Source organism: Alligator mississippiensis, chromosome 11, assembly GCF_030867095.1.
Source record: "Alligator mississippiensis isolate rAllMis1 chromosome 11, rAllMis1, whole genome shotgun sequence".
NCBI classification, from domain to species: Eukaryota; Metazoa; Chordata; order Crocodylia; family Alligatoridae; genus Alligator; species Alligator mississippiensis.
In genome coordinates, this window is record NC_081834.1 from 27,545,578 (window position 1) to 27,571,284 (window position 25,707).

At 46.1% G+C, this 25,707-nt stretch overlaps 2 protein-coding genes across 7 annotated transcripts in view; both read left to right on the forward strand.

The window, feature by feature from the left end:
- Positions 1–1,105: 1,105 nt before the first annotated feature.
- On the forward strand, positions 1,106–17,513 carry SCAMP5 (secretory carrier membrane protein 5). Of its 3 annotated transcripts, none has more exons than XM_006263986.4 (7): positions 1,106–1,209; positions 6,229–6,320; positions 6,679–6,807; positions 10,539–10,695; positions 11,939–12,040; positions 12,556–12,673; positions 14,324–17,513. In XM_006263986.4, exons 2-7 carry the CDS (start codon positions 6,314–6,316, stop codon positions 14,516–14,518), a joined length of 708 nt encoding a protein of 235 aa, XP_006264048.1. In that variant the 5' UTR covers positions 1,106–1,209; positions 6,229–6,313; the 3' UTR covers positions 14,519–17,513. The 3 variants fall into 3 exon arrangements, with proteins under 3 accessions (XP_006264048.1, XP_019333110.1, XP_019333111.1); XM_019477565.2 differs by lacking the exon at positions 1,106–1,209 and adding an exon at positions 1,239–1,688; XM_019477566.2 differs by lacking the exon at positions 1,106–1,209 and adding an exon at positions 1,239–1,684.
- Positions 6,718–25,707, forward strand: part of PPCDC (phosphopantothenoylcysteine decarboxylase) — a 42,060-nt gene continuing 23,070 nt past the window's right edge. The window contains exons 1-2 of one of the 4 annotated variants that reach the window (XM_019477567.2): positions 6,718–6,807; positions 24,466–24,643. In XM_019477567.2, the coding sequence (XP_019333112.1) occupies positions 24,488–24,643 (156 nt within the window). In that variant the 5' untranslated portion in view covers positions 6,718–6,807; positions 24,466–24,487. Of the gene's footprint in view, positions 6,808–19,675; positions 19,741–19,784; positions 19,902–24,465; positions 24,644–25,707 lie in introns of those variants that run through there. The other 3 variants (XM_014606100.3, XM_006263985.4, XM_019477568.2) reach the window with 3 other exon arrangements.

Consider the following 25,707-nt stretch of genomic DNA (forward strand, 5'->3'; position numbering starts at 1 on the left):
GACTTGAACAACAGGTTCCCATACAATAAATAAGCAGATGATGATCATAGCAGAGGCTAGGTTAGGAGCTGGCAAGGACAGAGGCTAACACTGCATTTGCAAGAACTCCCATGGGATCTTTAATGACTATGAGAAGTGAAGTCTTAATTGTTACCTCTCATTGCAAATGTTGCAAAATTAACAGGGCTGTAGTTTCTAGTGTTAGACACAGGCACAACTTTGGTATTAATTCAGAAGGAAAAGGCCGCTGACTGTATTACCATCACCCTGCCATTTCGTAGGCTATTTCTCAGTGAAGTACTGACCTCATCTGACCTAGCTTATGTAAAATGGTAAATAGCATGCAACCTGGCCTGTGGCAGTGGAAACATAAGACCCATGCAGCCTATTATTTGACCAACAGCCTTCACAGAGCATAAGCACTTCTTCAGTACATTTTCCTTTATTGTATCCAGACGATAAACTAGCAATAAGGCAGGAAGTACCACGTTTGCACAGTCTCTCATGCTGGGTGTGTTATTTGTCATGCCTGCTATTTTTTTCTCTCAGCCAAGGAGTTTCAGCTGTGTCGGAAATGAGTCAAATTGTGTAGCTGGGCACTTAGGATGCCAGGCGTCCCTGTAGGCGCGCGCGGGGGCGAGGGCGAGTATCAAACGCCCCCGCCCGGTTCCAGCCCTTCTTCGCTGCGTCCGGGCAACTGCTCGAATAAAAGCCACCAGGCAGGGCTCGCCAGGGATGGTGGTGCGAGCACCGTCCCTGCTCGCAGGGTGTCACCGGCGGTCCTAAGTGAGGCCGCGGGGAGGATGCCAGGCCTCGCAGCGCGGCGCAGCGCGGCGCGGGCGTGCGACTGTGAGCGATAGGATGGGTGCCACGTCTACGGTCACGGTGCTCCCAAGTCCTTGGAAGCCTTTGTGCCGATAGACAAGCGGAGCCGGCCGCCCCTGGCTGGGGCGCGTGGGCCAGGGGCACGGAGGGGCAGGCGCGCGCCGGGGGAGGACAGCGGCTCTACCCCGCGCCGCGCCGCCCCGGCCGCAGCACCACGGCCAGCGGCCTGCGGCTCCACCTCTCGCGAGAGCGCGGGCGCCGCCCATAGCGGGGGCAGGCGGGCGCGGAGTATCGCGAGAGTGGTGGCCGCTGCAGCAGGAGGCGCCGGGCGCGGAGCCGAGCGGGAGCCACGGGGCCCTCGGGCCTCTGCGCCGCCGCCGGGAGGTGAGTGCCGCCCGGGGCCTTGCGGCGCCGCCACAGGCCTCCCGGCCCCCGGCGGTGCGTGTGAGGGGAGCCTGCCGGGGCCCTGCGTGTGCACGGGGGACCGCTCCTTCCCGGAGTGCGTACGTGCGCGCGCGCGCGCGCATACGTGTGTATGCACGCATATGTGCGTGTGCATGCAGGGGTGTCCTCGGAGAGGCCTGGTTGCTCCCCCCCAGTGACACGGCCGTGCCCAGCACTGCTGCCTGGCGCCTTAGGCCGACCGTATCTGACCTGTGTTTGGCCAGGGGAGATGGGCGCCAGCGGAGATCCGACGCAGGTGCGGGGGGTTCAGAAGATCAGTTCTTGTCCAGGATCCCGCTCTTTGAAAGGAGATGCGTTCAAAGCCTGGGTGACAGACGGCGCTCAGGGGTGCTGGAGAGCCGGCCCTCGGCCCTGGCTGTGATGAATATGCAAGGGAGAATTCCTGCCCAAAGCGGTAGGTGAGTGAATGGGCTCCCTTCAGCGGGAGCACACTGGGGCGGTCTGTGCCCACGGCATGTGGGAGCCAGGGTTGGAGCCCAGTGATTTACACTTTGTTCCTGCAGGAGAGAGAGGAGTTGAGTATTCCTGTGAAAAATGGATCCCATAACCCATGTGTAAAGGGTGGGTGTGGGGTGCTTTCTACTCACTGTCTTCTGTTTGCTTACATTTGTTTCCTCAGCTGGGAGAAAGAGTGTCATTTTTAGCCATGTAAAACAAAGCCCTAGTAAGACTCTACATAAGCTGGTGCTCTGTTGGTTTTTTGTTTGTTTCTTATTAGTCATGTCAGAGAAACATCAATGACCCAGGCAGGAACCTCTTTTTTACTTAAGGCATCAACTATATAGGGAAAAATCATGGCCTTAACACCGGGAATGTGGAGGGCACATGCAGTTGATCTGCAGGCAGAAGTAGGTGATTTTTTTTTTTTTTGCATAAAGAGAGTGTCTATTCTTTTCCTTTTTTTTTTTTTTTTTTTTTTTTAAAGAGGCCAAATGTTTCCAATGAAATGAATGGCAATGCATCCCCTGATTCTGTTAGGACCAGGGTTTCACCTAATGTGTTGCGTATTCTTTACTTTCTACTGTTTATACTAGTAGTCATCTCCACAAGAAGCAATAAGCTTTGATGAAGTAGTTGACCAGTTAATCAAGCTGAGTGCTACTTTCATAGCTGTCCTGGGCATTCGAGTGAAGGGATAATAGACCTGGTTTCGATGGCTGCTTATGGCTAGCTTCATCTCCATTAAAGCAGCACTGACAGATTAGGCCCAAAAGTTGTATTTGATCATTAAAGATTTTTTTTAATCTCTTTAATTTGGCTGTAAGCTTGCAAACATGTGCATGTTAATTCTTTGTTCTTCAGTGATTGGGTGCTCCATTTGAGCCATCTTGGGGGCTGATTTTCATAGTTGCTGAGCAACCCCAGATCTTACTGATGACAAATGTGCTCAGCTGTTTGATGTCTCCCAAACTGGGCACATAGCGAAGTCTCACCTGCATGTCTTGGCAGAAATGCCCAGCCACTGCGTGCATCTCCAGTCTCTGACCTTTCCTTTTACCCTCCTGAGCAACGTCCAGATGAGCTCAGATGTGCAGTACAGGCAACCCCTGCTTAATGCTGTTTTGCTATAACGCTCGTTTTAAATTGATACCTGATTTCACTTGGTGCTCAGTGAGTTTCGTTATAATGAGCACCATCTTGAGTCATTAAAAACAATTGCAGTTGCCATCTTGGGTCATCATATACTTTCAGTTTTCCTTAACGCTCAGTTTTTCAGGGAGTGTTAAGTGGGCGTTGCCTGTATGTGGTGCTGCAGACTCATCCCAGGGTAAAAAAAACCCACACCAAAAAAAAGCAGGGTGGCACACATGGCAGCAGCATGTGCCGCCCAACACGGAGCCTGGCTGGCCAGAACCATGTTCTGGCTAGTGGCCAGGTTTCCTGCCACAGCTGCAGTCCTGGAAGGCCCCCAGAACCCCAGGTGAGGCTACTGGGGCCAACACAGTAACTGACCCAGCCTCCCCTACCCCATCTGAGGTAACCTGCCACACACTAGAGTGCACATGGTTCAGGCATTCCTCTGGGGAAAAAATGTCTGTGCTCATCTGGATGTGGCCCCTGATATCAAACGCTTCTATTTCTGGCCCTTGTTTCTTAAATGCATTCCATATCACTCTTCATTTGTGATGCACAAATCTGAGGCACAGGTTGTCCGGGGTGGGCAGTATTGTCAGTATTGAGTCCAGGGCAGGCTGGGGCTGTGCATTGTTGGTGGCAGTAAGGAGGCGCCACAAGGCATGTGGGCTCCAGGCTGTTGTGGGGTGGGGGTGCATGTGAGGGGGCTCCTATGTACACCTCACCATACCCACAAACCCCTCTCCCACACCCCACATGCGCACACACCCTCTCTCGCACCCAACATGCGCACACACACCCTCTCCCATACCCATAGCCTCCCACAAGCCCCATACCCCCATGCAATATACAAGAGTAAGACTTGGTTTTGAGCTATTATGCAATCACCTCTACATACACTATGCAAATGCACACAAATCAGGAGAAAAATATATTTTTAAAATAAAATTAAAAAATGTTATTGTGGATACTTGATTTTTAGTATATAATTTGGGGTTTTTTTCTGGTTCCAGGGTGGCAAACTCCCTTCCCAAAAGGAGTACTACCAGGGGCAAGGGGGAGGGACTTCTAGTGGCAAAGGTCAGGGGTTGAGGGGCAAGACTTCTGGTCCCAAGATAGCAACCAGGGGGCAGGGCACCTGTCAAGGGATGGGGCTACTCTTGCAGCCCTCTACAGCTCGCCAAAACTTGTTAAGTGGCCCTCCAGCTGAAATAATTGCCTGCCCCTGGAGTAGATACAGGCCTAACTCTTATAGGCCCGCCAGTAGCCTTTGGCACCATCGGTCATGAGAACTGGGTTACCTGTTCAAAACCTCCAGCTGGAGTAAACAACACTACTATTTTTTAGTGTTTTTCCTGTCCCCAGGGTGTGATCTCCTTAAGCCTTGATGGCTCCTGGGCAGACTTCAGTAGGGTTCTGTATATTTTTCTTTTATATACTTTTCTTAATGTATATATGAGGAGGCTGTGGGAGCTGGACTGTTTGACCTGGGTGCTGCCAGGATGAAGTTTATGCACAGTTCTGTAGTTATCAGCAAAACCCAAACTGTATGTGGCTATCCCCCTGTCTGGCAGTGTTGGCCACAAAGATCATATTACTTCACTGCTTCAGTAAATGCTGTCTTGCCTAAATGCAATTCACAGTGGCAATACTGATTTCTAAAAACTTCTAGATACCTGTGTAGTCCTACTGTTCTAAAATGCCTTTTGACTTCCTGAAAGATTACTACTTTCCATTGCATTTTTGGGGCAAGTGGGGCCATCTCAGTCCCTAGACTTATGCATTTAAGTCACTGCATTCACAGTGACTCGAGCTTTCTTTCACTTCATCTGCTCAATTGACCCAAGTTTACCGACTCAGGATCTCAATATTAGACCTATTGTTGCACTGGACCCATAGGCAACCCTTCTCTCTAGCTGCACCAGGCACATGGGCACTTCCCATCCCTCCCCCATGGCTGTCCCATGCAGATGCCCCGGCCCCCTGGACATGGGCTCCGCTGCTGTACCTCACCAGTGTCCCGTGCTATAGGTTTTGCTGGTACTGCAGACTCGATGGCTCAGTATAGATGTAGGTCACTTGAGTAGGAGCATAAGACTAAGCCTATCCCTGTCCCACATTGCTGAATCTTCTATTGCTCATCAGGCTCCAGCCAGCACTTTAATTGGTGCACATGCTTTAGGCCTTTGGAGCTAGTGGGCTTACTCTGTACTGATGTCACTGTACCATGCTGTGCCAGAAGCAAAAGCTAGAGTGAAGGGAAGCCCAGAGCTGTTGGCAGTTGTTCCTGCTGTCACCACAGAATAACCCTACATGGGCCACATGTGGCCCATGGGCCACCAGTTGGACAGCATTGCTTTTAAATTATGCGTGGAGTTTCCTTGAGTTGCTAGGAAAGGCTGACAGATAGGGCTCTGTGCCACATTGGATCCAGCTCTAGGTTTCAATCCATTTGGGGTTGGGTTTGACTATTCTCTAGGAAAATGCAAACACAGGTCTGGGTCTGCAGCATAGCTACATGCCACACAAGAGAGCTAGCTGTTTTTATCAAGCCCTTCCTTTGCTCCTTGCTGAGCAGCATGTTCTCTTCTGTAGATTACAGCACAGTTGGGTCAGTGTTTCAGGTATGCCTCTCTCGTGCACTCTAGCCTGATCTCCTCTCCTTGAAATAGACTGCAGTATAGATGTAGGTCACTTGAGTAGGAGCATAAGACTAAGCCTATCCCTGTCCCACATTGCTGGATCTTCTTTTGCTCATCAGACTCCAGCCAGCACTTTAATTGGTGCACATGCTGTAGGCCTTTGGAGCTAGTGGGCTTACTCTGTACTGATGTCACCAGGTGTTGTGATTAAAAGTCTGTGTGTATAAATGCTGCAGGGTTGTGTGCCTGGTAGAGAGCATACAGAGAAATATAACCATGCCTTATGATAGCACTGTCCTTGAAGGTGAGTTATTTTGGGCATCTGAGGAGTGTTTGTTTTACCAGAGGTGATTTCCGTGTCAGATCTCCCCTCCTCTCCATGAGATTGCAAGTAGTTAGGATCTCTGTCTGAAAATTACTTCAGAGAATGATGGAATATAGCCAGTTGCTTGAAAAAGGTTGGAGGCGGCGGGATTTGATTCTGAACTTGGGAAGGATATACACTGGGAACTGGGAGAACACCAAAAAGCTATAAGTATTTGCCTGTGATTTGATTGAAGGGAGGGGAAGGCTGTGATGATATACTATGGTTCAGGACATGTTCCCTTCCAGTAACAGCATCAATGCCAGTAGATGCTTGGATAAGGGGGGGAAGAACTATTTCTTTTTGTTCCCTCTATCTGTTCCCTTAATGTCACTCCTATCTCTTGTTTCCTTCCAGTTTGGGCAATATTGAGTTGTTCTCTGGTGCTGCCCTGCCCTGCCTTCTGCCTAATTTCTCTCTGGACTAGAAGCTGAGAGAGACCATGGCAGGTAAGGATGAATCTCTCCTCAAGAGCTCTTGGTTGTTTTTTTTTCATGAAGGGGCTTGGTGCTTTCCTGTATGTAATATGCTGTCCCTTGCAGTTGAGTTAGCCCGGTGTGGAGTCAGAGATGTGACCTGTAGCTTGGGCTGAAGTGAGAAGAAATGGGGGAGGGGGGGGGTGTTGTTGTTTTTATTAAAAATTGCGCAGAAGATCCATGAGACATGGGCACAAAACACGGCTGTACTACTTTCACTGCCACTTCAAGAGCAGATGTACTCGCACAAACAATGTCTGATCAGTTAGGAGGAACCTGGCCTTGCATTAGGCTCTGTTCATTAATTAATATTTGAAATCTCTTCTTGCAGAAAAAGTGAACAATTTTCCTCCCCTCCCCAAGTTCATCCCCTTGAAGCCATGTTTCTATCAGGATTTCGATGCAGAGATCCCCCCACAGCACCGCAGCATGGTCAAGCGTCTTTACTACCTCTGGATGCGTGAGTTACTGGGTCAAGTACCTTGTATCTGTAGGAGGGAGAGGCATTGGGTAGGTCATGGCAGTCCCTCTGAATGCTGCCTCTCCAGAAGCTGCTGATGTAAAGAGCAGAGCAGCACAGGGTGGGGAAACCTCATTCTGCCTTCCAGTCCAGGGGCTATTTTTTGTCTCTTGTCTATTTATGGAGTGGTTTAAACTACCAGTGACCCCAGTATTTGACTGAGATATCAACTTTTCTAGGTTTGGGTACTGGGTTTATGCAGTAAATAGGGAGCAGGATTCCATCTTTCCCACTGTTCTGAAGGGCTTCAGCCTGTCTCTAGCTTTACCTCCGCTGCAGCCAAATGTACAATCTTTTTTAGGGTGTCTTCTCTCCCAACCCCCTTGGTGACTGTGCTTCACAGGCTGAGGACTGTTTAGACCCTCTGCTCCCTAGCAGAGCTTGCTTTAAGGAAGCAAACCAGCAAAGCAGTTTCCTGTAGCTGAAATGTTTACTGCCTCGATTCTCTCTGTTCTATTCGCTCAGCTGGAGAGCTCATCATGTGGGAGCTGCAAGACCTCATCAACACTCTTCCTATTTTTACATTACAGCAGTATTTGAATTAAGGCTCTCTCTTCCCTGCTTTATATCCCAGCCATGATCTCTTGAAAGGGTTCCCCTCTTCCTCTCTCACTTGCTTCATCCCAATTTCAGTTAGGGCCCTCCTAGTTGGGAATCTTAGACCAGCTGATAGTGTTGCCATGGAGTTGTTTTCTATCCCTGTCACCTTCCCCATACATCCTGGTCTGAAAACTCGACAGCTGCATGGCTGAGCTGGACTCATAGCTGCCTCTGAGGCCTAAGTACCACTTTAAATTAGTGACTAGAGGGCCTCATTGATGTAGCTGGAAGCCTGCTTGATGCAGACAGGGTGTAGCCTCCAGAGTACCCTGCCCTTCATGGTGTAGTAGCCTGGGGTTTTCCTCATAGCCAGGTCTTACCTGCCTCTCCCATCTGCCTAAAAGATGTGCTGTTCTCCAAGCTAATAGAAAATAAACAAGTGATGGGACTAGTTGGCACCGGAGAGCTCTTCCTTCATGTAGGGTTCACTTCCTGCTTATCTCCTATGCTGCTAAAGCAGGCAGTGGCAGGATGTTTTCCAAGGAGGAAAGGCTGAGGTTTACACCATCTCTGGGTGGTTCTTCCTCTGTGTTCTTTTTGCTTTCCTTCTGTGACTTGACATAGAGCTTGCCATCTCTTTGCTCCAGGCTTCCTGAACCAAGGGCACTTGGGGTGGCAAGACTGCATGGTTATGTAACTTTACAAAAGAATACAGCTAAATAAGTACCCATCCCTGTGATGTTTGCTTCCTAGCTGGATGAGAATGAGAAACTCTGGCCATTGCTGATTTAGGCAAAACAGAGACTCAAATTGCCAAATTTGAGTTCAGGTCCTGATCTCTGGACATTAGGGTCTCTCCTTCCTTAAACTTCTGGAGGGCTCCTTCCCAGCTTTTAAGTGTGTTAAACCAGACACACAGCTCCTCTCAGCATGCGCTTCCATGTGCCCCAGTCAGTGCCGAAGCCTGGAGTGCACTGGACATATGTATATAGAAACCATTGCTGCCACTGGCAATAATAGCTTCCTTGTTGGCCCTACTAATTTTCTGCCCAGAAGATCTGTCTCCAGGTTGTGGTGACAGTGGTGTGGTAGGACACCATGGGGAAGTCTTCAGGGCTACTATTGACTGTTTATCTGAACTGTCACTATATGAAAAACTTCTGTGTAGACACCACAGCTATGGTGAAAAAAGACTGCCCTCTTTAGTTGGGGGACAGATGGAAAAAGATTTCTGTTACTGAGTCAGTACTTCTGAGCTGACAGCTGAGTGAGCTGGAACAGAGCTTATTTACTTACTAGTGAATTGCCTGTCAAGAATGATGGTGGGGATGGAGCAGGCGGTGGGGGGGGGATGAGGTCAGTGCCATGCTGCCACCACTCTGTGCCACTGCCGCCTCCAAGGAGCAGGGCTGCAGTGGGAAGGCCAGCAGCGGTGGCCTCATTCCCCACTCCATCCCCGCAGTCATTCTTAATGGGCAATTCACCCTGTGTGCAGCACTGGCTGGAGCCATGCCCCTCAAGAGTTTTAGGGGCCCACAGATGAACACACAGACAGATGGATTAAGCCCTTTATATCTATAGAATTTTTATGTAGAAGCTCTGAGCATCTAGTATAAGTTGGAGGAAAGTGGATTTGTTCATGAACACTTCCATCTGCAGGCACCAGACATGACTTTCCTGGCATGGACAGAGCAAGTGAGCTGGCACCGTTTGCCTTTCAGATGACCTTTGTTCCTTTGTTAGGTGGCTTCTTTGACGGTTGAAAGCTAAAAGGAATGACACTGAAGTAACTTTCCCTGAGGACAGGTTTGTGCTTGAGGTGTAGGTTAGAAGGAGCTGAATCAGCTCCAAGAGATTGGGTGTTTGTGCTTCTCGCTCATGGATCTACCTCTTCCAGGGAGCTTCCCACTATGCTCACTAACCCAGCCTGGTCCCAATTTTCAGCTTGCACTATGTCGTATTAGGAATTGGAAATAGGATAATTTTCCCTTCCTTTGCTCAGAGAGCCTGGTATGTGTTCAGCCTAAAAAATAATTCCCATAGGTGTATTTGTCCAGGTGATAGGAAGGAGGTGTATGGCTATTTTGACCCCTCTCCCTTGATTTAGCTCTTCTTGTGTTTTAATGGATTCCTTTTGGCTCTTGATCCCCAAAGAGTATAAGCACAAATGCTATATTTGTAGATTCACTGAGATTTGTTTCTATTAACTCACTATCCAAAGAGATGCTTCAGGTGAGCCTATCCCTTGGAGAGAAGATACTGCTGGAAGGAGCTTAAAAAAAAGAGCATTAATAAGGATTCCTAGTGGAACATCTGGGGCTGGTCTGTGATGTAATGCACCAGTGACCATATTGGTTCACTTGGTTGCCTGAACACCTGTCTCATACAACAGAGTATCCTGAGTGACTGCTTCATTATGCAGCTTGGAAAGAGGATGTTGGAATTAAAAGTAATTCTTAAGTACTGAGGCATAAGAGTACTGATGAGATTCTCTAGGCTGCCCTTCACTGCTCTAACTTTTTCATTGCTTAACCTCAAAGGAGCAGAATAGAAAAATGTGTGTGCGCGTGTATATATAATTACACACACACACATCTCAAATTTATCACGCTAATGCAGTTCAAAAAATTGTGACAGTTAATATTAAACATCTTATGCAGGTTGGTCACCAGGGGGGAAGAGACCTTGGTGTCTTGGAACACCTCAGTGGAGAGTATATTTGCTGGAGGCTGGTGAGGGGCTTAGTTCAATTTTCTTTCTTCCATGATAAGGTGGAAGGAGAGAACATTTTGATTTCACTTCAGTTTTCCTACTCTGAGAGTTCAGGGTTGCACGTGTCCTGTATTGGGTAAAAGGTTCAGGGTAGCCCTACTTGGACTGTGACTTGTTGATGCCTCCATGTCCCAGCTTCTTTGAAGCTACTGTCAGAGGGAACCTTTTGAGGAGGGGAAGACAGGCAATAAAATTGGGGACAAAACTCTGACTTTTGTATTAAGGAGGTCCTGTCTATGTAAGGGTTTCTGCACCCTGTGATAGCAACCACCTGAAAGGGTTCTCCAATCACAGCTTACTTTCTTTCAGTGTACGTGCTACTTTGCTTCCTCTGTGTGTCTGTGTGTATATGTTTGCAGTGAACAGCATCACCTTGGCAGTGAATCTGATTGGCTGCCTCGCATGGCTGATTGGAGGCGGTGGAGCTGTTAATTTTGGACTGGCAATTCTCTGGCTCATTCTCTTTACACCCTGCTCCTATGTCTGCTGGTTTAGACCTATATACAAAGCCTTCAAGTAAGTGATCACAGCTGATCTCGGCTTCTTGCTGCCTTTCTCCTCACAAATAATCAATGCTCAAATTGGGTGACCACCTATGTGTTTGGGAACCCCTCCCTTCCCACCCAGCCTTTCACTGTTATTCCTTAGCTTCCAAATATCAGGATTTAAGATCACAGGTCTCCATAAAAAACCTCATATAAAGCATATTCCACCCCCTCCCTGAGAGTGAGTCATGAGAGACCTAGAAATATATGTTAACAGGAGACTTGAGATGCCGTGTTCTGGTGTGTTGCAGCTTGAAGTGATTCACAAGTATTGTGTAATGAGTAGAAACATCCCAGCTCTGTTCCCATCCAACCAAAATGGTTTAGGCTTTTGCTCCAGAACTTGGAATCTTCAAAGCTTCTGGTGGTGGTTTTGTTTTACCCTGAAGCTATTTCTATAAACCTTTTGGGGGTGGATAGCAGGTGTTTGCATTGATTATAAAGGCAGATCAGAGTAGTTCCTTCATTGTAGTGCTTTGTGGTATTGTACCTTTATTCTCCAGCTCAGTGAATACTTCCATATATCCCATGGGTAGGATGGGGATAGAAGGCTGGCGTGGTAAAGAGGGCACTGGTCTTCCTGGGTTCAGTTCCCTACTCTGCCATAGACTTCCTATATGATTTGGGGGCAGTCATTTACTCTACTCCCAATACCTCAGCTTCCCATCAGCAAAATGGAGATATTACTTCCTCTCCTCACAGGGATGTTGAGGATGTAATCCATTTCCTGTGAGGTGTTCATGCAGTAGGGCCTTCTAAGTAGATAGAGTGTTGAAGAGACTCTGCCCTGTGACTAGTTGTAGGCTACTTCACATGTCTAAATGAGAGCTGTGAAATTCTTATTGCTATCTAGGCCCCATCATCTGACTTTTGCCATGTCTCTCAACTGCTACATCCACCTAGCTTCAGCACCTCACATCTTCCTTTTTTTTTTTCTTTCTTTCTTTTGCAAAGAACCACTACCTTGACTATTTTTTGTGGGCAGCTATTTGCACTGGACTGTCAGTTTCCTATTCTGATTCACCACACTTTACCAAAACAAAACAAAGAATCTCTCATGCAGAAAAAAGGCATTATTTACCTGAGCTGATGGCAAAGACCTTGGAGGTTCAAATGAAGAGCTTCCTCACTTGCCCTTGGAGTGCACCTGGAATAGTGGTGAATGAGAGGTTCAGAGCAGTGGGGAGGATGACTGTCAGCTCTTTCTCTTGTAGGACAGACAGTTCCTTCAGCTACATGGCCTTCTTTTTCACCTTCATGGCCCAGCTGGTGATCAGCATTATCCAGGCAGTAGGAATCCCTGGCTGGGGAGTCTGGTAAGGAGAGGAGACTCTGTTGTATCAAGCTGTTTTTGTTGGGATTTTTTTTCCTGTTCAGGTGCTAAGTTAACTACAGCTGTTCTGACTCTGATGCCCGATGAAGCAGAACACGAAGGGGGAAGAAAGGGAGGGAAAGAAATCCTTTAAAGTACAATGGCTCAGGTAATTCAGGACAGCCGCTGGGTGGAGTCGAGTGTGGAGAAGAATGTAGAAAGATGGTGCAGCACTGTAGTGATCCTGTGGGTGCTTGTTGAGCCACCTGCATATCAAACAAACGCTGCTGCTTTTAACTGATTTGTGGGATTTTTTTCACTTAGAGAAAGGGTGGGATTTGTTACTTAGGGGAAAGGGGGTTTCAGGTGACTGAAAGGTTTGGAAAAGGACTGTCAATTCAGAGTAGGTTTGTAGCTCACAAACTACAAAGCCAACGCAGAAGTCCCCCAAGCAACTGAATCTGTTGCCTGCATTGCTCAAGTCATTTAACCAAAGCCCTTTTTATGGTCTCCTTGCAGTGGTTGGATTGCTGCGATATCCTTCTTTGGGACCAATGTGGGTGCAGCTGTGGTGATGCTTATCCCCACCATCATGTTTACACTTGTGGCAGTCTTTTCCTTCATCGCACTCAGTATGGTATGATTTCTGGATTAGAGATCACATGTTGGGGTGGTTTTTGGGTGTGTTTCTGGCCAAGGGACCCAGCTAGGATGTTCACTGCTCTGGTGTTCTTCAGCACTTGACATCCTTTCTTTGCCTTTGTTAGGAGCAGTTCTGTGTCTGGTGTCATTTGCATTTAGGGTTGGAAGCGCTGTTTTTGTGAGATGTAGTCTCCACCAAATCCATGGCTATGAGATCTGGAAACCTTGGCACTTGAATTCCCTTTGGTTTGACAAGAGGCAAGCTCTGGGCTCCTAAGACTTAAACAAACAAACAAACAAAACCCTAGATATGTTTTGATGCTTAACATTTAAGAAAAGAAATGTTAAGCTGAGTCAAAACCTGAAATAAAATCCCTTAAGTCTCTCTAAAAGCCCAAATGCAGCCACAGTCTTGCTTTTCCTAGTCCTCATGGCCAGAGATTCCCAACCTCCGGGTCACAGCCTGATACTGGGCCGTGAAGGGTTGGTGACTGGCATACTGTGAAGGAAGTGACTGGCATACTGTGGCATGGCAGCCAACCCTTTTTTTATACTGTGTATAAAAAAGGGTTGGCTGCTGCTCTGCGGTATGCTGGTCACTTTCAGACTGCAGTTTACCAGTCCTCAGTTTGCGGTCCACAGTTGCTTCTGGTCTATGGACCTGTCCATGGTCACTTCTGGTCCATGGTTTGCCAGTTCGTGATATAAAAAGGTTGGAAACCCCTGCTCATGCCCACTGAGAGGTCCAGTCCCTGTGACTGGTTCTTTGATGTACTTTGTGCTCTAGTGCTAGGAACATGTGGCTTTTTACAGCTTCCCCCTCCCCCCTCCTCTTTTTTTTTTTTTTTACCCATTTCTTCCACCTATATATGGATGCCTTGGTCTTAATTACTGCATCCATTTCCCTCAAAAACACAAATGTGCATTTTCTGGGGTGTGGGGCCCATTCTGGAATCGTGAGATTAGAAAATGAATGGGGTATGAGTAAAAAGAATATTGTCTGCAATCTAATCTCCCTTATCAGCCTGTGGAATAGCCTTAGTGGGAGAAACTTAACTGGTTCTGCTCTCCGGAATGGGCAGTAACTAAAGTATCTAACCTTCTGGTAACTGCTGATGAAGTGAGTGGTGGTTCTGGTGGAGGATTCAAAGCAGCAGTTTTGGGGATTCCTTTGGTTAATGATCACCTGCAAACACAGGGGACAAGACCAGGAGGTTCCTTCCAGTCCAGGGGATAGATATCTGCATCACAAGCTACCATGTCAATAGGTAAATCTGCTTCTTTTGTTGGCAGTTGAGGTAGAAAGAGCAACAATGAAATGGAGGTGGAGCATAGACTGCTTTTGTTCTTGAAAGGGAATGCATTTGAGGGTTGAGCCACTGCAGTTACTGCTGTACTAACAATCCCAGCATCCCATTCTTCAGGGCTATCCCCAGGGCCTTCCAGATTCAGGCCTGAATCCTGTGGGGAGAGTATACTTGTAGCTGCCAGTGGGAGCTGGAGCTGCTTTCGGGATTGAGACACTTTGCATTGGGTTCTGCGGGTTAGGCGAGTCGGGGTTATCCAGAAAATGGAAACTGGGAGATCACTTTTGTAAGCTTGTACATCCTCTCTTTTTTTTCTCAATCTCCTGCTCTCAACACAGGTGCATAAATTTTACCGGGGGAGTGGAGGGAGTTTCAGCAAAGCCCAAGAGGAGTGGACCACAGGAGCCTGGAAGAACCCGCACGTACAACAGGCAGCTCAGAATGCAGCAGTTGGTGCTGCGCAGGGGGCTGTGATGCAGCATGAATCGCAATATTCTGCCACCCCAAACTATACCTATTCCAATGAGATGTGAGAAGACTGTCCTGAGCAGGAAGGGCAGGGGAGGGAGAGTGAGGCTGAGTCGGGCAAGCGGGAGTGTAAGATAATTGATTTCCTCCCCCTTCCCCCCCACTCTGTAACCAGATTTTTCTCTGTCTTTTTTTTTTTTTCTCTTAATTTTGTTTCTTTGGGGTTTTCATTTTGAAGAAGCTGTGAGTTGCCCTGCAGGACACTTGTGCTGTTTGATAGTAGCTGTGTGTTTGTGTTTCCCTGTGAAATAGTATATGGTGGTGATTTTTAAATAACTAGGGTGATAGGTGTATGTTATAACTACATCAGCCAAAAAAAAATCCCTCACCAGGACATCAAGAGCTGAACTGAAGATCCCCGAAAACACAGGAGCTTCACTTTCATTTGCTAATGTGTGGCCAGTTGTGGGCTGCCTCTAGCAAGGGGAATTATCAGCCCATTCACTACCAGGAATTCTCCTTTCTTTTTTTCCTATTGCAGGTGACTGGCTGATTTTTAGCACTTAAAAACTGTGCTGTTATATTCTGGTAGTCAGGAGACATCTAGTCATATCCCTCCTGGCTTCAGAGCCTACAATTTCTCTGAACACATGGCATTGTAAACAGAATCATTTACTCTTTGATGTATTGTTAGGAAGACCAGTATTAGTGTGTGACTGTACAGTGAGAGCCTCAGGACAGTGTGGGAAGCCGCCCTGTTTGCACTGTGGTGGACCTTCCCTTTAATGTGAAACCTTGGCACATTCCAAAAGCCACATTCTGAATCCCACCCTCTGAGCCCTACATTTTAAAGGTGTTTATGGCTGGAAAAGTGACTATAAAATTGGTACATTGGTTTTCAACAGATTTGTCGTCTTTGGTAAAGGAAGGACCAGAGCTTGCTGGCTTTATATACAGTCGCATGCGCTCGCTACTAGTCCTATTGCTACAATGGGATTGTTTGTGTGGGTAAAGTAAGCAAGATTTGACCTGAGTCATCTGCTGTCTTAAGAGTCTGCCTAAAGAAAGGGTGCCCAAATTCCCCTGAATGCCAGGGGGATTTGGGTTTTAATTCCCTTAGGCTTCCTTGCAGATTCCAACCTGAATGGCCAAACAAGTCTTTTTATTCCTTTCAGCCTTGGAAAAACCCACACAGGTGGGGGAGAGCGAGCTGTATTCAGAGGTCTTGTATGTCTTTAGTGCAGTAGGCAGCTAACATTGGTCTGCACTTATGGGGCAAGATGCAGAAATTTCAGATCCCAGGTGGAGTGCACAGCCCTGGCAATTAAGTATTTTGACTCCCTAAATGGAGCTGACATCTCATTGGGAAGGAATAGGAAAAATAAGCATTATTTTTAGACACTTTTCAGATTCCAAATGCACTTTAAATAGGCCAGATTTTTTTCCAAATTGCGGACTGAAAGCAGCATAAAGCTAATCTAATCTGAACGCTTTTTGTTCAGATTTCTTTTCCTGCCCCTGCTAAATGCCCTCAAGTCTTAAACTAATGGCAGGCAAAAAGTAGCCCTCTAGCAACTTGACATTCCACAGCTTGCTACTTTTCTAGTAGCCCTGCCAATCCCTGTAGTTGCCTAATGATGCCTGTATATAAAACATATATGCAAAAATCCACCAAATACAAATGAATCTTTCTTTTTTTTCCAGCAAAGCCAACCAAGAATAAGGAAGTTAACTTTTTTTTAAGAGTACAATTTCAGTCATTCTGCAGCAACCATCTGTCTTTTGACATGACTGCAAAATGCAGTTACAATAAAAATGTGTTTATGTATATAATGTATAAAACTTTAAAAAAAGAAAGTAAACATTCTTTGAATCTATTATGTATTTAAGATGGGGTTTTAAATCTGGGGTGCAGATTACTATAGGTAGCCAAACATAAGTAAAAAATTTACTATGCCAAACTTTTATGGTCCGTTAATCTGTTGTCTGAGAATTACAAATTAACAGTGATGTCACCTTCTTTTTGCATTTACAGTAAGAAATGTAATCTTATTAAAAACAAGGTGTAATGGACACAGCTGTAGCCATAGAGCCCTCCCCTCCATTTATATTTCCAAAATGTGTGAATATGACTGACTGTCAGTGAAATTTAATTGAATTCATCAGCATGCCTGCCATAGCTGACAAGCAGTGCAGGATGTGGTACCTGGATTTAATTACTGTAATCTGTGACTGCTAGCCAAGTGGTACAAAGCCCATAGCAGTGACCTACACTGGAAGCCACTCCTAAAATCAGTAGCTTTTTCTACAGGTTTCATCTTGCAGAAAAATTAGAATCTGACCTGATATCTCCATTGGTGGAGTCAGCACTTCCAGTGGCAGTTGAATGCCAATATAAGTACTGGCGGGGAGTTGGAATGGGATTTTGACCATAATGTATTCACACAGTAAAATTCTGTTTAAATCTGTAACACTGGTTTTCTACCTTCTTCCTGTCTAGCGATTCCCTGCTCTGTGTCCTGAGTTTGTTTAACATGCATCGCAGTACTGGAGTTGGCTAGATGCATAGTAGGCCCAATTTCCATTCTTATGGGCACAGGCTTCTTGTTGCCTTGCTAACATTAGCTTTTAGATTCTTTGATGTGAAGACAGTTGGGAGTGTTTTGTACCTATAAATATATTGTCCAAGAAATCACACTATGTAGAGGGAAAATGTTCCTTTTAAACTATATCTACTAAACTGTTGAGGAAAAAAATACAACCTCTGTGTGCACGGTCTGTTTGTCTATACCTTCTGGGTGTCTTTAGCCAACCTTTTATTACATACTAAGCTATATATGCTATTTCTGCTTCTCATGGGAACCAACCTCTCTTGCTAGAGGTGTGCCCTTGTTCTAAATTCTCTATTATATGGAACAGATTTCCCCCTTTTTAATTCTCCTCCCTTGGTTAACCTATGTTGTCTACTTATCTGCTACTGGGAGCAATCTATTTGCCTTTTGTGTAGCTCTAATAAAAGCTGGATCAGTCTGCATCATAGACTGGTGCTTTGGAAGCTTACTTTTATGACTGGTGCACTCATCTTCTCACAGCTCTGTTCCATCCCTTCCCTCACCCCATTTTTCTCAATTGACCTCCCATCAGCAAATTTCCTGCTGCCTTAAAAGTCCTGTAGAAATGTAAATGGAATCGTTTCAAGATTTTTATGCAGACTTATGATTGCTGCACACTGTACACTTTTTTTTTTTTTTAAAGGAGTTGCTTATTAATATTTCTGCTCTGCTTCCACCTTGATAGATTGAGGTATAACACCTTTCAGAGTCCAGCATTCTTATGATCAGGGACCAGTGTTGAAGGACTTCTGCAGTATTTCACTGGAAAGAGCCTGATTAGTTATCTAGTGAGCTAACTTCAATTTTATTAGGTGCTACCTTGGGCTACAGAATGGAAACTTTTAACAAATTCTGTCCAGGCAGAATTTTAAATAAGATAGTTTGGTGTTCCAGCTGACCAAAATGATTGAGGGTGATGCTGTCTGTAAGCAGATATTCCAAGCTAAAACCAAAGTGCAGCATCAATTCTGTGATATAAGGACAAAATATAATGGGCCAGGCAATTGGTAAAAGGGGAGTGGATCTCCATAACGATATGAGAATACATGTTTTAACATTCTAAGCAAAAGTTCTTTGGGTGCTGGATAAGGATCTGGCTCTGTATTTAAAGTAGAGATAGACTGGGGAGGGGAATGTTTGGATTTGAGTCAGATAAATGTTTGATGCTGAACTAGGCTTCTGACTGGTGTGTCGCTGAAACCTGGCCAACTCCTCTCAGAACAATTTTCTGGCCCCTTCTACTTTTTTCTATTCAACCCGAGTCCCGAATCAGAGGGGTGGACTAAAATCTTCAAATTGAAGTCCAACTCAGCATCTCTCAAAGCTCATGGACATGTGATTTCCCTCACTTGAAACTTTGCCTGGACTCTTCCATCATGTGTAGCTTAAAGTTGTTGGGGGAGGCAAACTGTGATTCTGAGTGATAACATCTGACAGGTTAACCCTTGGCTGAAATGGTCTTGTCTCCTTGGAAGAGAAGGAAAGATAAGTTTTTTGGGTTTTTCTAAAGAAATCTGTACTGAATCCTTTTTTATTCTACCTCTATGACAAAAAGCAAAGGATGCTGTACTGAAGCCTGTAGCACAGGGGGGGACAGTACATGGCCTACAGGCCAGATCCAGTCTGCCAATTGATCGTATCGTTTGTGGCTTCAGCCACCCAGGTACTGCTCCATTCCCCCTGCCCGCCGCTGCTCTGCTCTGTGCACCAGGTAGTGCAGGGAAGCCATGTTGGTGGCGGTGGGGACACACGCTGGGCACTGGATGCTCAGCTGCAGCCTGTGCCAGTGCATGGGGCTCCAGCTCCCAAGTGGGTGGAAGGCAGATGGGAGCAGCCAGCTGGTTTATGTCTAATTTCTGTGCCTAGCCTAAGCGGCCTGCCGGCTAAAATAACCACCCACCCCTGCCCTAGCCTGAGCTGTTTGCAGGCAGCAGAGGAAGGTCTCCGCTGTAGCGTGTTTCACCATGGGTCAGCACAGGCCTGATGCTGTGCTATCTGCTCAATTTATCTACCAGCAGTTGCCAACTCTGAATCTATTCCGGAAGGTTTTATTACACGACATAATGACATTAATGACTTTACATCAGGAAAGCGAATGCACATTACTATTATATTTTAAAAACCCACTGGACTGTTCTATAAATTGGATTCAACACTTAATGTTTATTTTAATGAATGCCCTATTATTTATCTCCTGGGTGAGTTTTAGCAGTCTCCTGGATATTTATATCTAACTCCGGGAGACTCCAGGGCAACCTGGAGCGTTGGCATCCCTATCTACCCGTCTTATTAAAAAAAAAAAAAAAAAAAAGACCCTAGCGAAAACAAACACGAGGGAAGACTGTTTTCTTGTATGTGGATCACTTGTGCAGGCTCCAGCGCTGCTCTGGAGCAACGAGCTCGCTGTGGAGCCGAGCCAGGTCCGCGCAAACGCGGCAGGCGGGCGGCTGCTGCACCCCTCGCGAGGGCCCGGCCCGGCAGCTCGCGGAGCAGCGGCAGCGCGCACCCCGCCGCGAGGGCCCAGCGCCACCGGCCAGACAGGCGCCTCCGCAGCTTCAGCGCTCGGGCGCGGAGCGCTCAGCGGCCCAGGCTGGGGCGCGTGTGGGCGGGGCCTGCTCGCCCGCTTCCGGAGCAACGCGCACTTCCGGCGGGGCGGCTTACGGAGGCCGCGAGGTGTGAGTGGGGTTGTCTGGGCGGCGCGGTGCGGCGCGGCGCGGGAGGGAGGGTGCGGGGCTGGCCGGGGCCGCCCGACGGGCAGGTTGGTCCCGCTGCGCTGGAAGGTGCTGCTTCCCTCAGCCCAGGAGCCCGGGGGCGGCTTCCGCCGGCTGTCTGGCTGGTAGGTTGATAACCCCGCAGAGCAGAAGAGGGCAGGCAGGAGTGAGTTGTGTTTCCCTTGGCAGCTGCTGACCCCAAATAAAAATGACTTCAAAGGGCGAAGTGTTTGCACCCAGTTCTGCTCCTTCCTCTTCTTTGATGTCTCTGTGCTTTCCTTTGAAAACATTCCTGCTGTTAAAAACTGCCCTCGCGTAGTAATGCCGTGGTCTTGAGCGCTGCCGAAGGCCTGACGTGTTGTCTGTGGAAACCTGGGTCCTGGGGCGCAGGGAGCTGAATTTGAACAGATCCCTTTGTTCACTGGAGCCCTGTCGAGGTTGTTGGAGCTGTGCGTGGGCCCCTGGATCAGGGTCATATTGTGGTCTGACAGAAAGTGAAAGCTCTTCATCTGGTTTGATTTATAGCTCACTCAAGGGGTGGCCAACCTGTAGCATGTGTGCCCCAAGTGGCACAGGCCTCTGTGGGGGATGTGGCAGATCAGGGAGGGGACAGACAGTATGACAGCAGATAAAGCAGGAAACAGAAAATGAAGCAGGAGAAGTGGCAGAGGAAAAGGATCCAAGTGGTTTTCAGGAGGGTGCAGTCCTCATTTGTGACATGCCTGTCAACAACATTGACATCCCTGTGCTGATTGATTCATGTTGCAGGTGGGGCTCTGTGGATGCCCGTGTTCACGCACACACACGGCACGTATCAGCGATTACAACTGGACAGGGTTAGGCAGCACTGACTGTTGCGGACCATGTACAAGTTCTGTTTTCCAGCGCCAGGCTGCACGGGTGCAGTCCAGCTGCCTTGTTAAGATGTTGCATGGCCAAGTCACCAGGCCACTGACATTACACTGACATCCTTGTAAAAGGAGCATGTGCAGGCACATTTTGCACACAGATGTGTGTTGAGCAATTTGTCTCTTCCTACTCTAATCTTGCTTGACTTATAATATTTAAGGAATATTAAAATTCGTTTTGTATCTAATTCGGGACCTACCAAATTCATGGTGCGAGAACAATTTTCATGGCTTGGTCACCTCCTGAAGAGCTGATTTCAGGGTTGTTTCATGACAGCCCTGCCCTTTGGTGCTAATTGGCCAAGAGGCCCTACCCCTTGGCACTGATTGGGGAAGAGGCAGGAGCTGCCCTTTGTGCTGTCCCACCAGCTGGCACCTTCCCTTCCCAGGTGGGCTGCAGCAGCATCAAGGACCACTGGCTTCCTCTGGGGAGCCAGCATTTTCTTTTTATCATTTTTTTTTCTAATTGATTTCCTGGGAAATGACCACCAACGCCATTTTTTTGCGGCGATCACTCGTTTTCGCTGTTTCTGTGAAAATTGTGAAATCCCAATTTAAGTAGGTGTCTCTATATAATATTTCAAGTCTTGCCTCCCATTTGCTTTTCTTTCCCCCACTCCCCCCAAATCCATTACATGGAAACGTTGATCTCAATTGCATCGAGCAGCATGGGGAAATACCATGATTTCTAGTCAGACGCCACTTGAATTAGATGAGTTACTTATAGCAGCAGGAAACTACTGTCTTCTGTGTGGACCTTTTTCCACTGGAGATGGGGAGATATGACAGTTTGTCAGTGAGTTTCACAGTTGTTATCAAAATGGTAGTGAAATGTGGACTGCCAAGGTTGTTGTCTTTGGAGATGAAAGGGGATCTAATTTTGTTCTGCAAGCATGTAGATATGGCAGCTTTGTTCTAAAAGATGGCATGGCTCTGTGCATGAGACTTCAGCCAACCACTATAGAGAAAGCATTCTCTAAGTCTGGCATAAGTGAACTTGTGCAGTTGTCCAGTGGTGACAGTGTGGCCTGCTTCACCTGCCTTCTAGCAGAGAGGAACGAGGCCTTGCTCAGTTATCAGAGCTGTGAAGAGCACAGAATTATTTCAGTGGAAAAACTGAGATCCCAACTCCTGGTCTCTTCTGGCTCTCAGCTTAGCATAGTCTCTTCCTAGGGCAAATGAGAGAGTTCCGTCAGCAGCTCCAGCTCTGTGGAACCAGGGAGCATAGTAAATGCAGAGAGGCTCTTCAGAGATTTTAGTAGCAAGGCTGTCTGAACTGTGCTAAGCATGTGCAAAAACTGAAATTTTTCACATTAAAACATTTATAAAAAGAAAAACCCAGACATTTCAGTCCAAATGTTTAAACTCTGGCAAAATTCTTTAGAGAGCAAGATAATAAAAAACATTAGGCAGCCTTAAATAGAGCTGTGGTTACCAAATCCCCTTACCATATATGTTTAACACATCTTTGATAACTTTTGAATTGTTAATATATATTTTAAGGATTTGGATTAAAGATGCCGAACATATATAGCAAATCTTGTATCTATATTAGTGAGATATATATTAGTGATTAGTGATCTATATAGTGTTGCACTGTTCTACATTTCAAAGTGTTTGCCTAAAGCAGGGGTGGGCAATTATTTTTGCTTACTGAGTTTTGGCAAGCCATTGAGGGCTGCATGACAGGCAGCCAGGGGCAGATAAATATTTTAAAAAATTTTTAGGGGCCCTGCAGGCCAGATAGAATAGCCTGGCGGGCCGCATCTGGCCCACAGGCCACATTTTGCCCACCTCTGCCCTAAAGAGTTTTGTCCAAACCCCTTAAAAGTCAATGGGAAGGCTTCCATTGGCTTTGTATTAGAACCAGAAATCCACAGTCTTTGATGTTTCTTATCCAAGTTTTATATTATCTACATTACAGCTTGTACTTGTGATACCAGTATCTAAACTGTAAATATTAATTTTTCTCAATGTATTATATAGGTCTTAAAAATTAAATGTCATCCTGTATAGAATATTTGTTATTACACTTTTTAACCATTTTTATATTTTTCTTCTAGATTTGTTTAGTTAATTATAGTTATTAATTTAGTTAATTCTGTATTTTGCCTCTCTAGCACTCTCTTGACAATATCCCCATGACTGCCCATCAGTAGAACTGTGCCAGTCTTTTACTAGTGGTTCTCACCCATTTTTAGGCTTGAGGCACACCTCCATAAGTTTTGTGACTTGAGCAGCACACCACTTCAAAAACTAATTTACTTATAGTGATGATCTGCTTGATGAGGAGCTGGGGGGGGGGAGGAGGAGCAACTGGCAGGGAAGAGCCTGTGCTGCAGTGAGTGGGGAGAGAAGTGGCTGGAAGGAAGGAACCTGCACTCATCTTTTCAAACTTACCTGAGTCACCTGCCTTTTTCACATTGAGTGGAAGAAGCATGCTCTCAGTCATATGAAATAACCTCTTTATATTGTCACTTTTGATCTTCCCAGAACAAAGCCATGAAGTCTTCATGCATGTTTTTAGGCAGTATTTTTTGGCTCTTAGACAAAATTGCTATTCAAATCTTATCATTGTTATTTAGCAGCAAACATCCTGTATAGTATCTACACTACCACCCCCAAACCATGGGAGCCACAGACTACACGCATTTAAAGTCCAACGAGTGCTGAAAAGCATTTTGCGCATGTAGTGAAGTGCTCAGTGCCTTGCATCACAAGACTGATCCTGAAATTGAATAATTATATTTAGGGTCTGCTAGAATCCACCATCAGTAATGTTGATCATTTTGCATCCCTTTTTAGCACTGGAAGAATCCCTTATGATGCTTCTGTTCATTAACAATAATAGGGGCTTACTCTCAATATTTTAAAATGTTCCCTCAAGACCATTGATTTTACCATTTGATGATCTGGAATCACTTTTGCTATCTCAATTCTGCAATTGGATTATTCTAGATGTTGGCTAAACCACAATTGTCTTCAACGGGAAGGGCTCCTGACTGCAGACTTTCATTTTGCAAATATAACCCACTGAGTACATTCACTATGCCCAATCCACAGAGTCTTAGAGTTTGTTACATCCACTTAATTGCTATAGAGTCTGCCTGTTTCGTTCAAGCTATAGCAGCTCTTATCATTGGGCTTGGTTCAGTGTCAGGTGTTGGTCAGGATGGCAGTTGTCACACACATAAACCTTGATCACAAGTAACTCCTAATATATGTGCATTAAGTGCCTTGAGCTATGAGACCTGATATTTTAAAATTAGGGCTTGGGGCTATATCTGCAATGCCACCAACATGTGAATAAAACAGGGATAGACATACTCAAGCCAACTTTAATTTAGCAAGCTCAGATAACAGTAGCAGTGAACACGTTGCAGCAAAGACATCAGGTCAGGTTACTTGTCTGAGGGAGTGCTTTGGGGCCTGGGTGGCCTTGTACAGTCATGGCGCTGTGACTATACTGCTATTAGAATTCCAGGTATGTCTAGGTGCACCGCAAGGGCTTGTTCAGTTAGTGTAGACACGTTCATTTCAGTTAGCCATGACGTCAACTTTAAACGTACTGTCTGCCTTGGCATGGAACTTTCTGTTGACTTTTCCCCTGTACAATACAAAAACCTAGATGGTTAGATGATCGATTTTATAATTGGACTCTGGAGTATACTAAGGCCACAGTGTTTGTGTTCTTGGAAAGGAAGCAAGTAGGTTATTGCGCTGGATAAATGCAGCCAAGTTTGAAATAAAGTTGGTAACATTTGTTTCTCTCTTTGTATAGATGTTGACTGGTGCTGGGATGCATGATGGAGCCTGTAACCCTTTCAGAACCACAGTCCCCCTTACAAAACAACTTGCCCACATCACCAAAGAAATTTCATGTTCTGGTGGGAGTTACTGGAAGTGTGGCTGCCCTGAAGTTGCCGCTTCTTGTCTCAGGATTGCTGGAGGTTCCTGGGGTAAGTAACTCTTATTGCAGGTCATTAGCATGCTATAAAAATGATGTTATCTTGCCACCTGTTTCTTTTTTCTTGGTACAGAGTAGATGGGTCAGTTAGCAGTGAAAAGCTGACTTTGGAGACAGCCCTAAAGTCTGGGCATTTTACTGTCTCTTCTAATTTAAAGTGCAGAAGCTATTCCTGAATAACTCTGGGTGTGGATACTTTTATTCTGGGGAAAAAAGAGCACCATTCCTGGTTAGCTCAATCCATTTGAAAGTTATTATTCAACTAATCTGCATTAACTCAGTGGAAAGACAGGCCTTTTGTAGGCTTTGCACAGCTAACTGATGTAAAAACTATGGGCATTTTTACACGTGCAAGCGCCACAGTGGCGACGCACTTATGAACTAAAACGCATTGGAGGTGCTTTGGTTCAAAAGCTCAACACCGCCATTTTCTGTGCGCTTATATGAATTTTGCCACTTATACAGCTGCACATGGCATACGGCACAGTTTGTCTCAACTCACGTGCAGAACAGAATTAATCGAGTCTGCTTCGAAGTGGCAGATCTGCGGTGTGTTGCAGGACAAAAAAGTATGTGTATAAATGCCCTATGGGTGTCAGTTAAGCAGATTTGGCTTTGAGATCTGTGGAGAGAATAGGTGCCACATGCTCCCTGAAACCTCAAGTCAGTAGTTCAGATCTTACAGTCTACATATGCCGAGTCGCTGACGCACACAATTTCAAAGATAGAAGCTAATGGCAAACAAGAGGAGATGGTAGAAAATACATAATAGGGGCATCTACATGCACATGTCTTAGTGCCTGCAGTAACACATTTACCCAGCAGATGCTAGTCTTGGCCAGAAATGAAGAGACTTTGATGCTAGAAACAAGAGGAGGAAGGATAATAGTTATTACTTTAGATTAAAGTTAAAAGAATGTTTGGGGAGGCTTTACATTCTGGAAACAAGCCAATTCCTTGTAGAACATGGAGGGATGGAGAGAATGAGAGAAAAATTGTGCTCTTTAAATACAGGCCACATAAATAATTCCTTTCTACTGCCTGGATTGCTGGTTG

Coding starts and splice junctions, on each gene's coding strand:
- SCAMP5 (XM_006263986.4), top strand. Junction 6,808..10,538: donor TCTTTACTACCTCTGGATGC/GTGAGTTACTGG, acceptor ATATGTTTGCAG/TGAACAGCATCACCTTGGCA. Junction 10,696..11,938: donor CCTATATACAAAGCCTTCAA/GTAAGTGATCAC, acceptor TTTCTCTTGTAG/GACAGACAGTTCCTTCAGCT.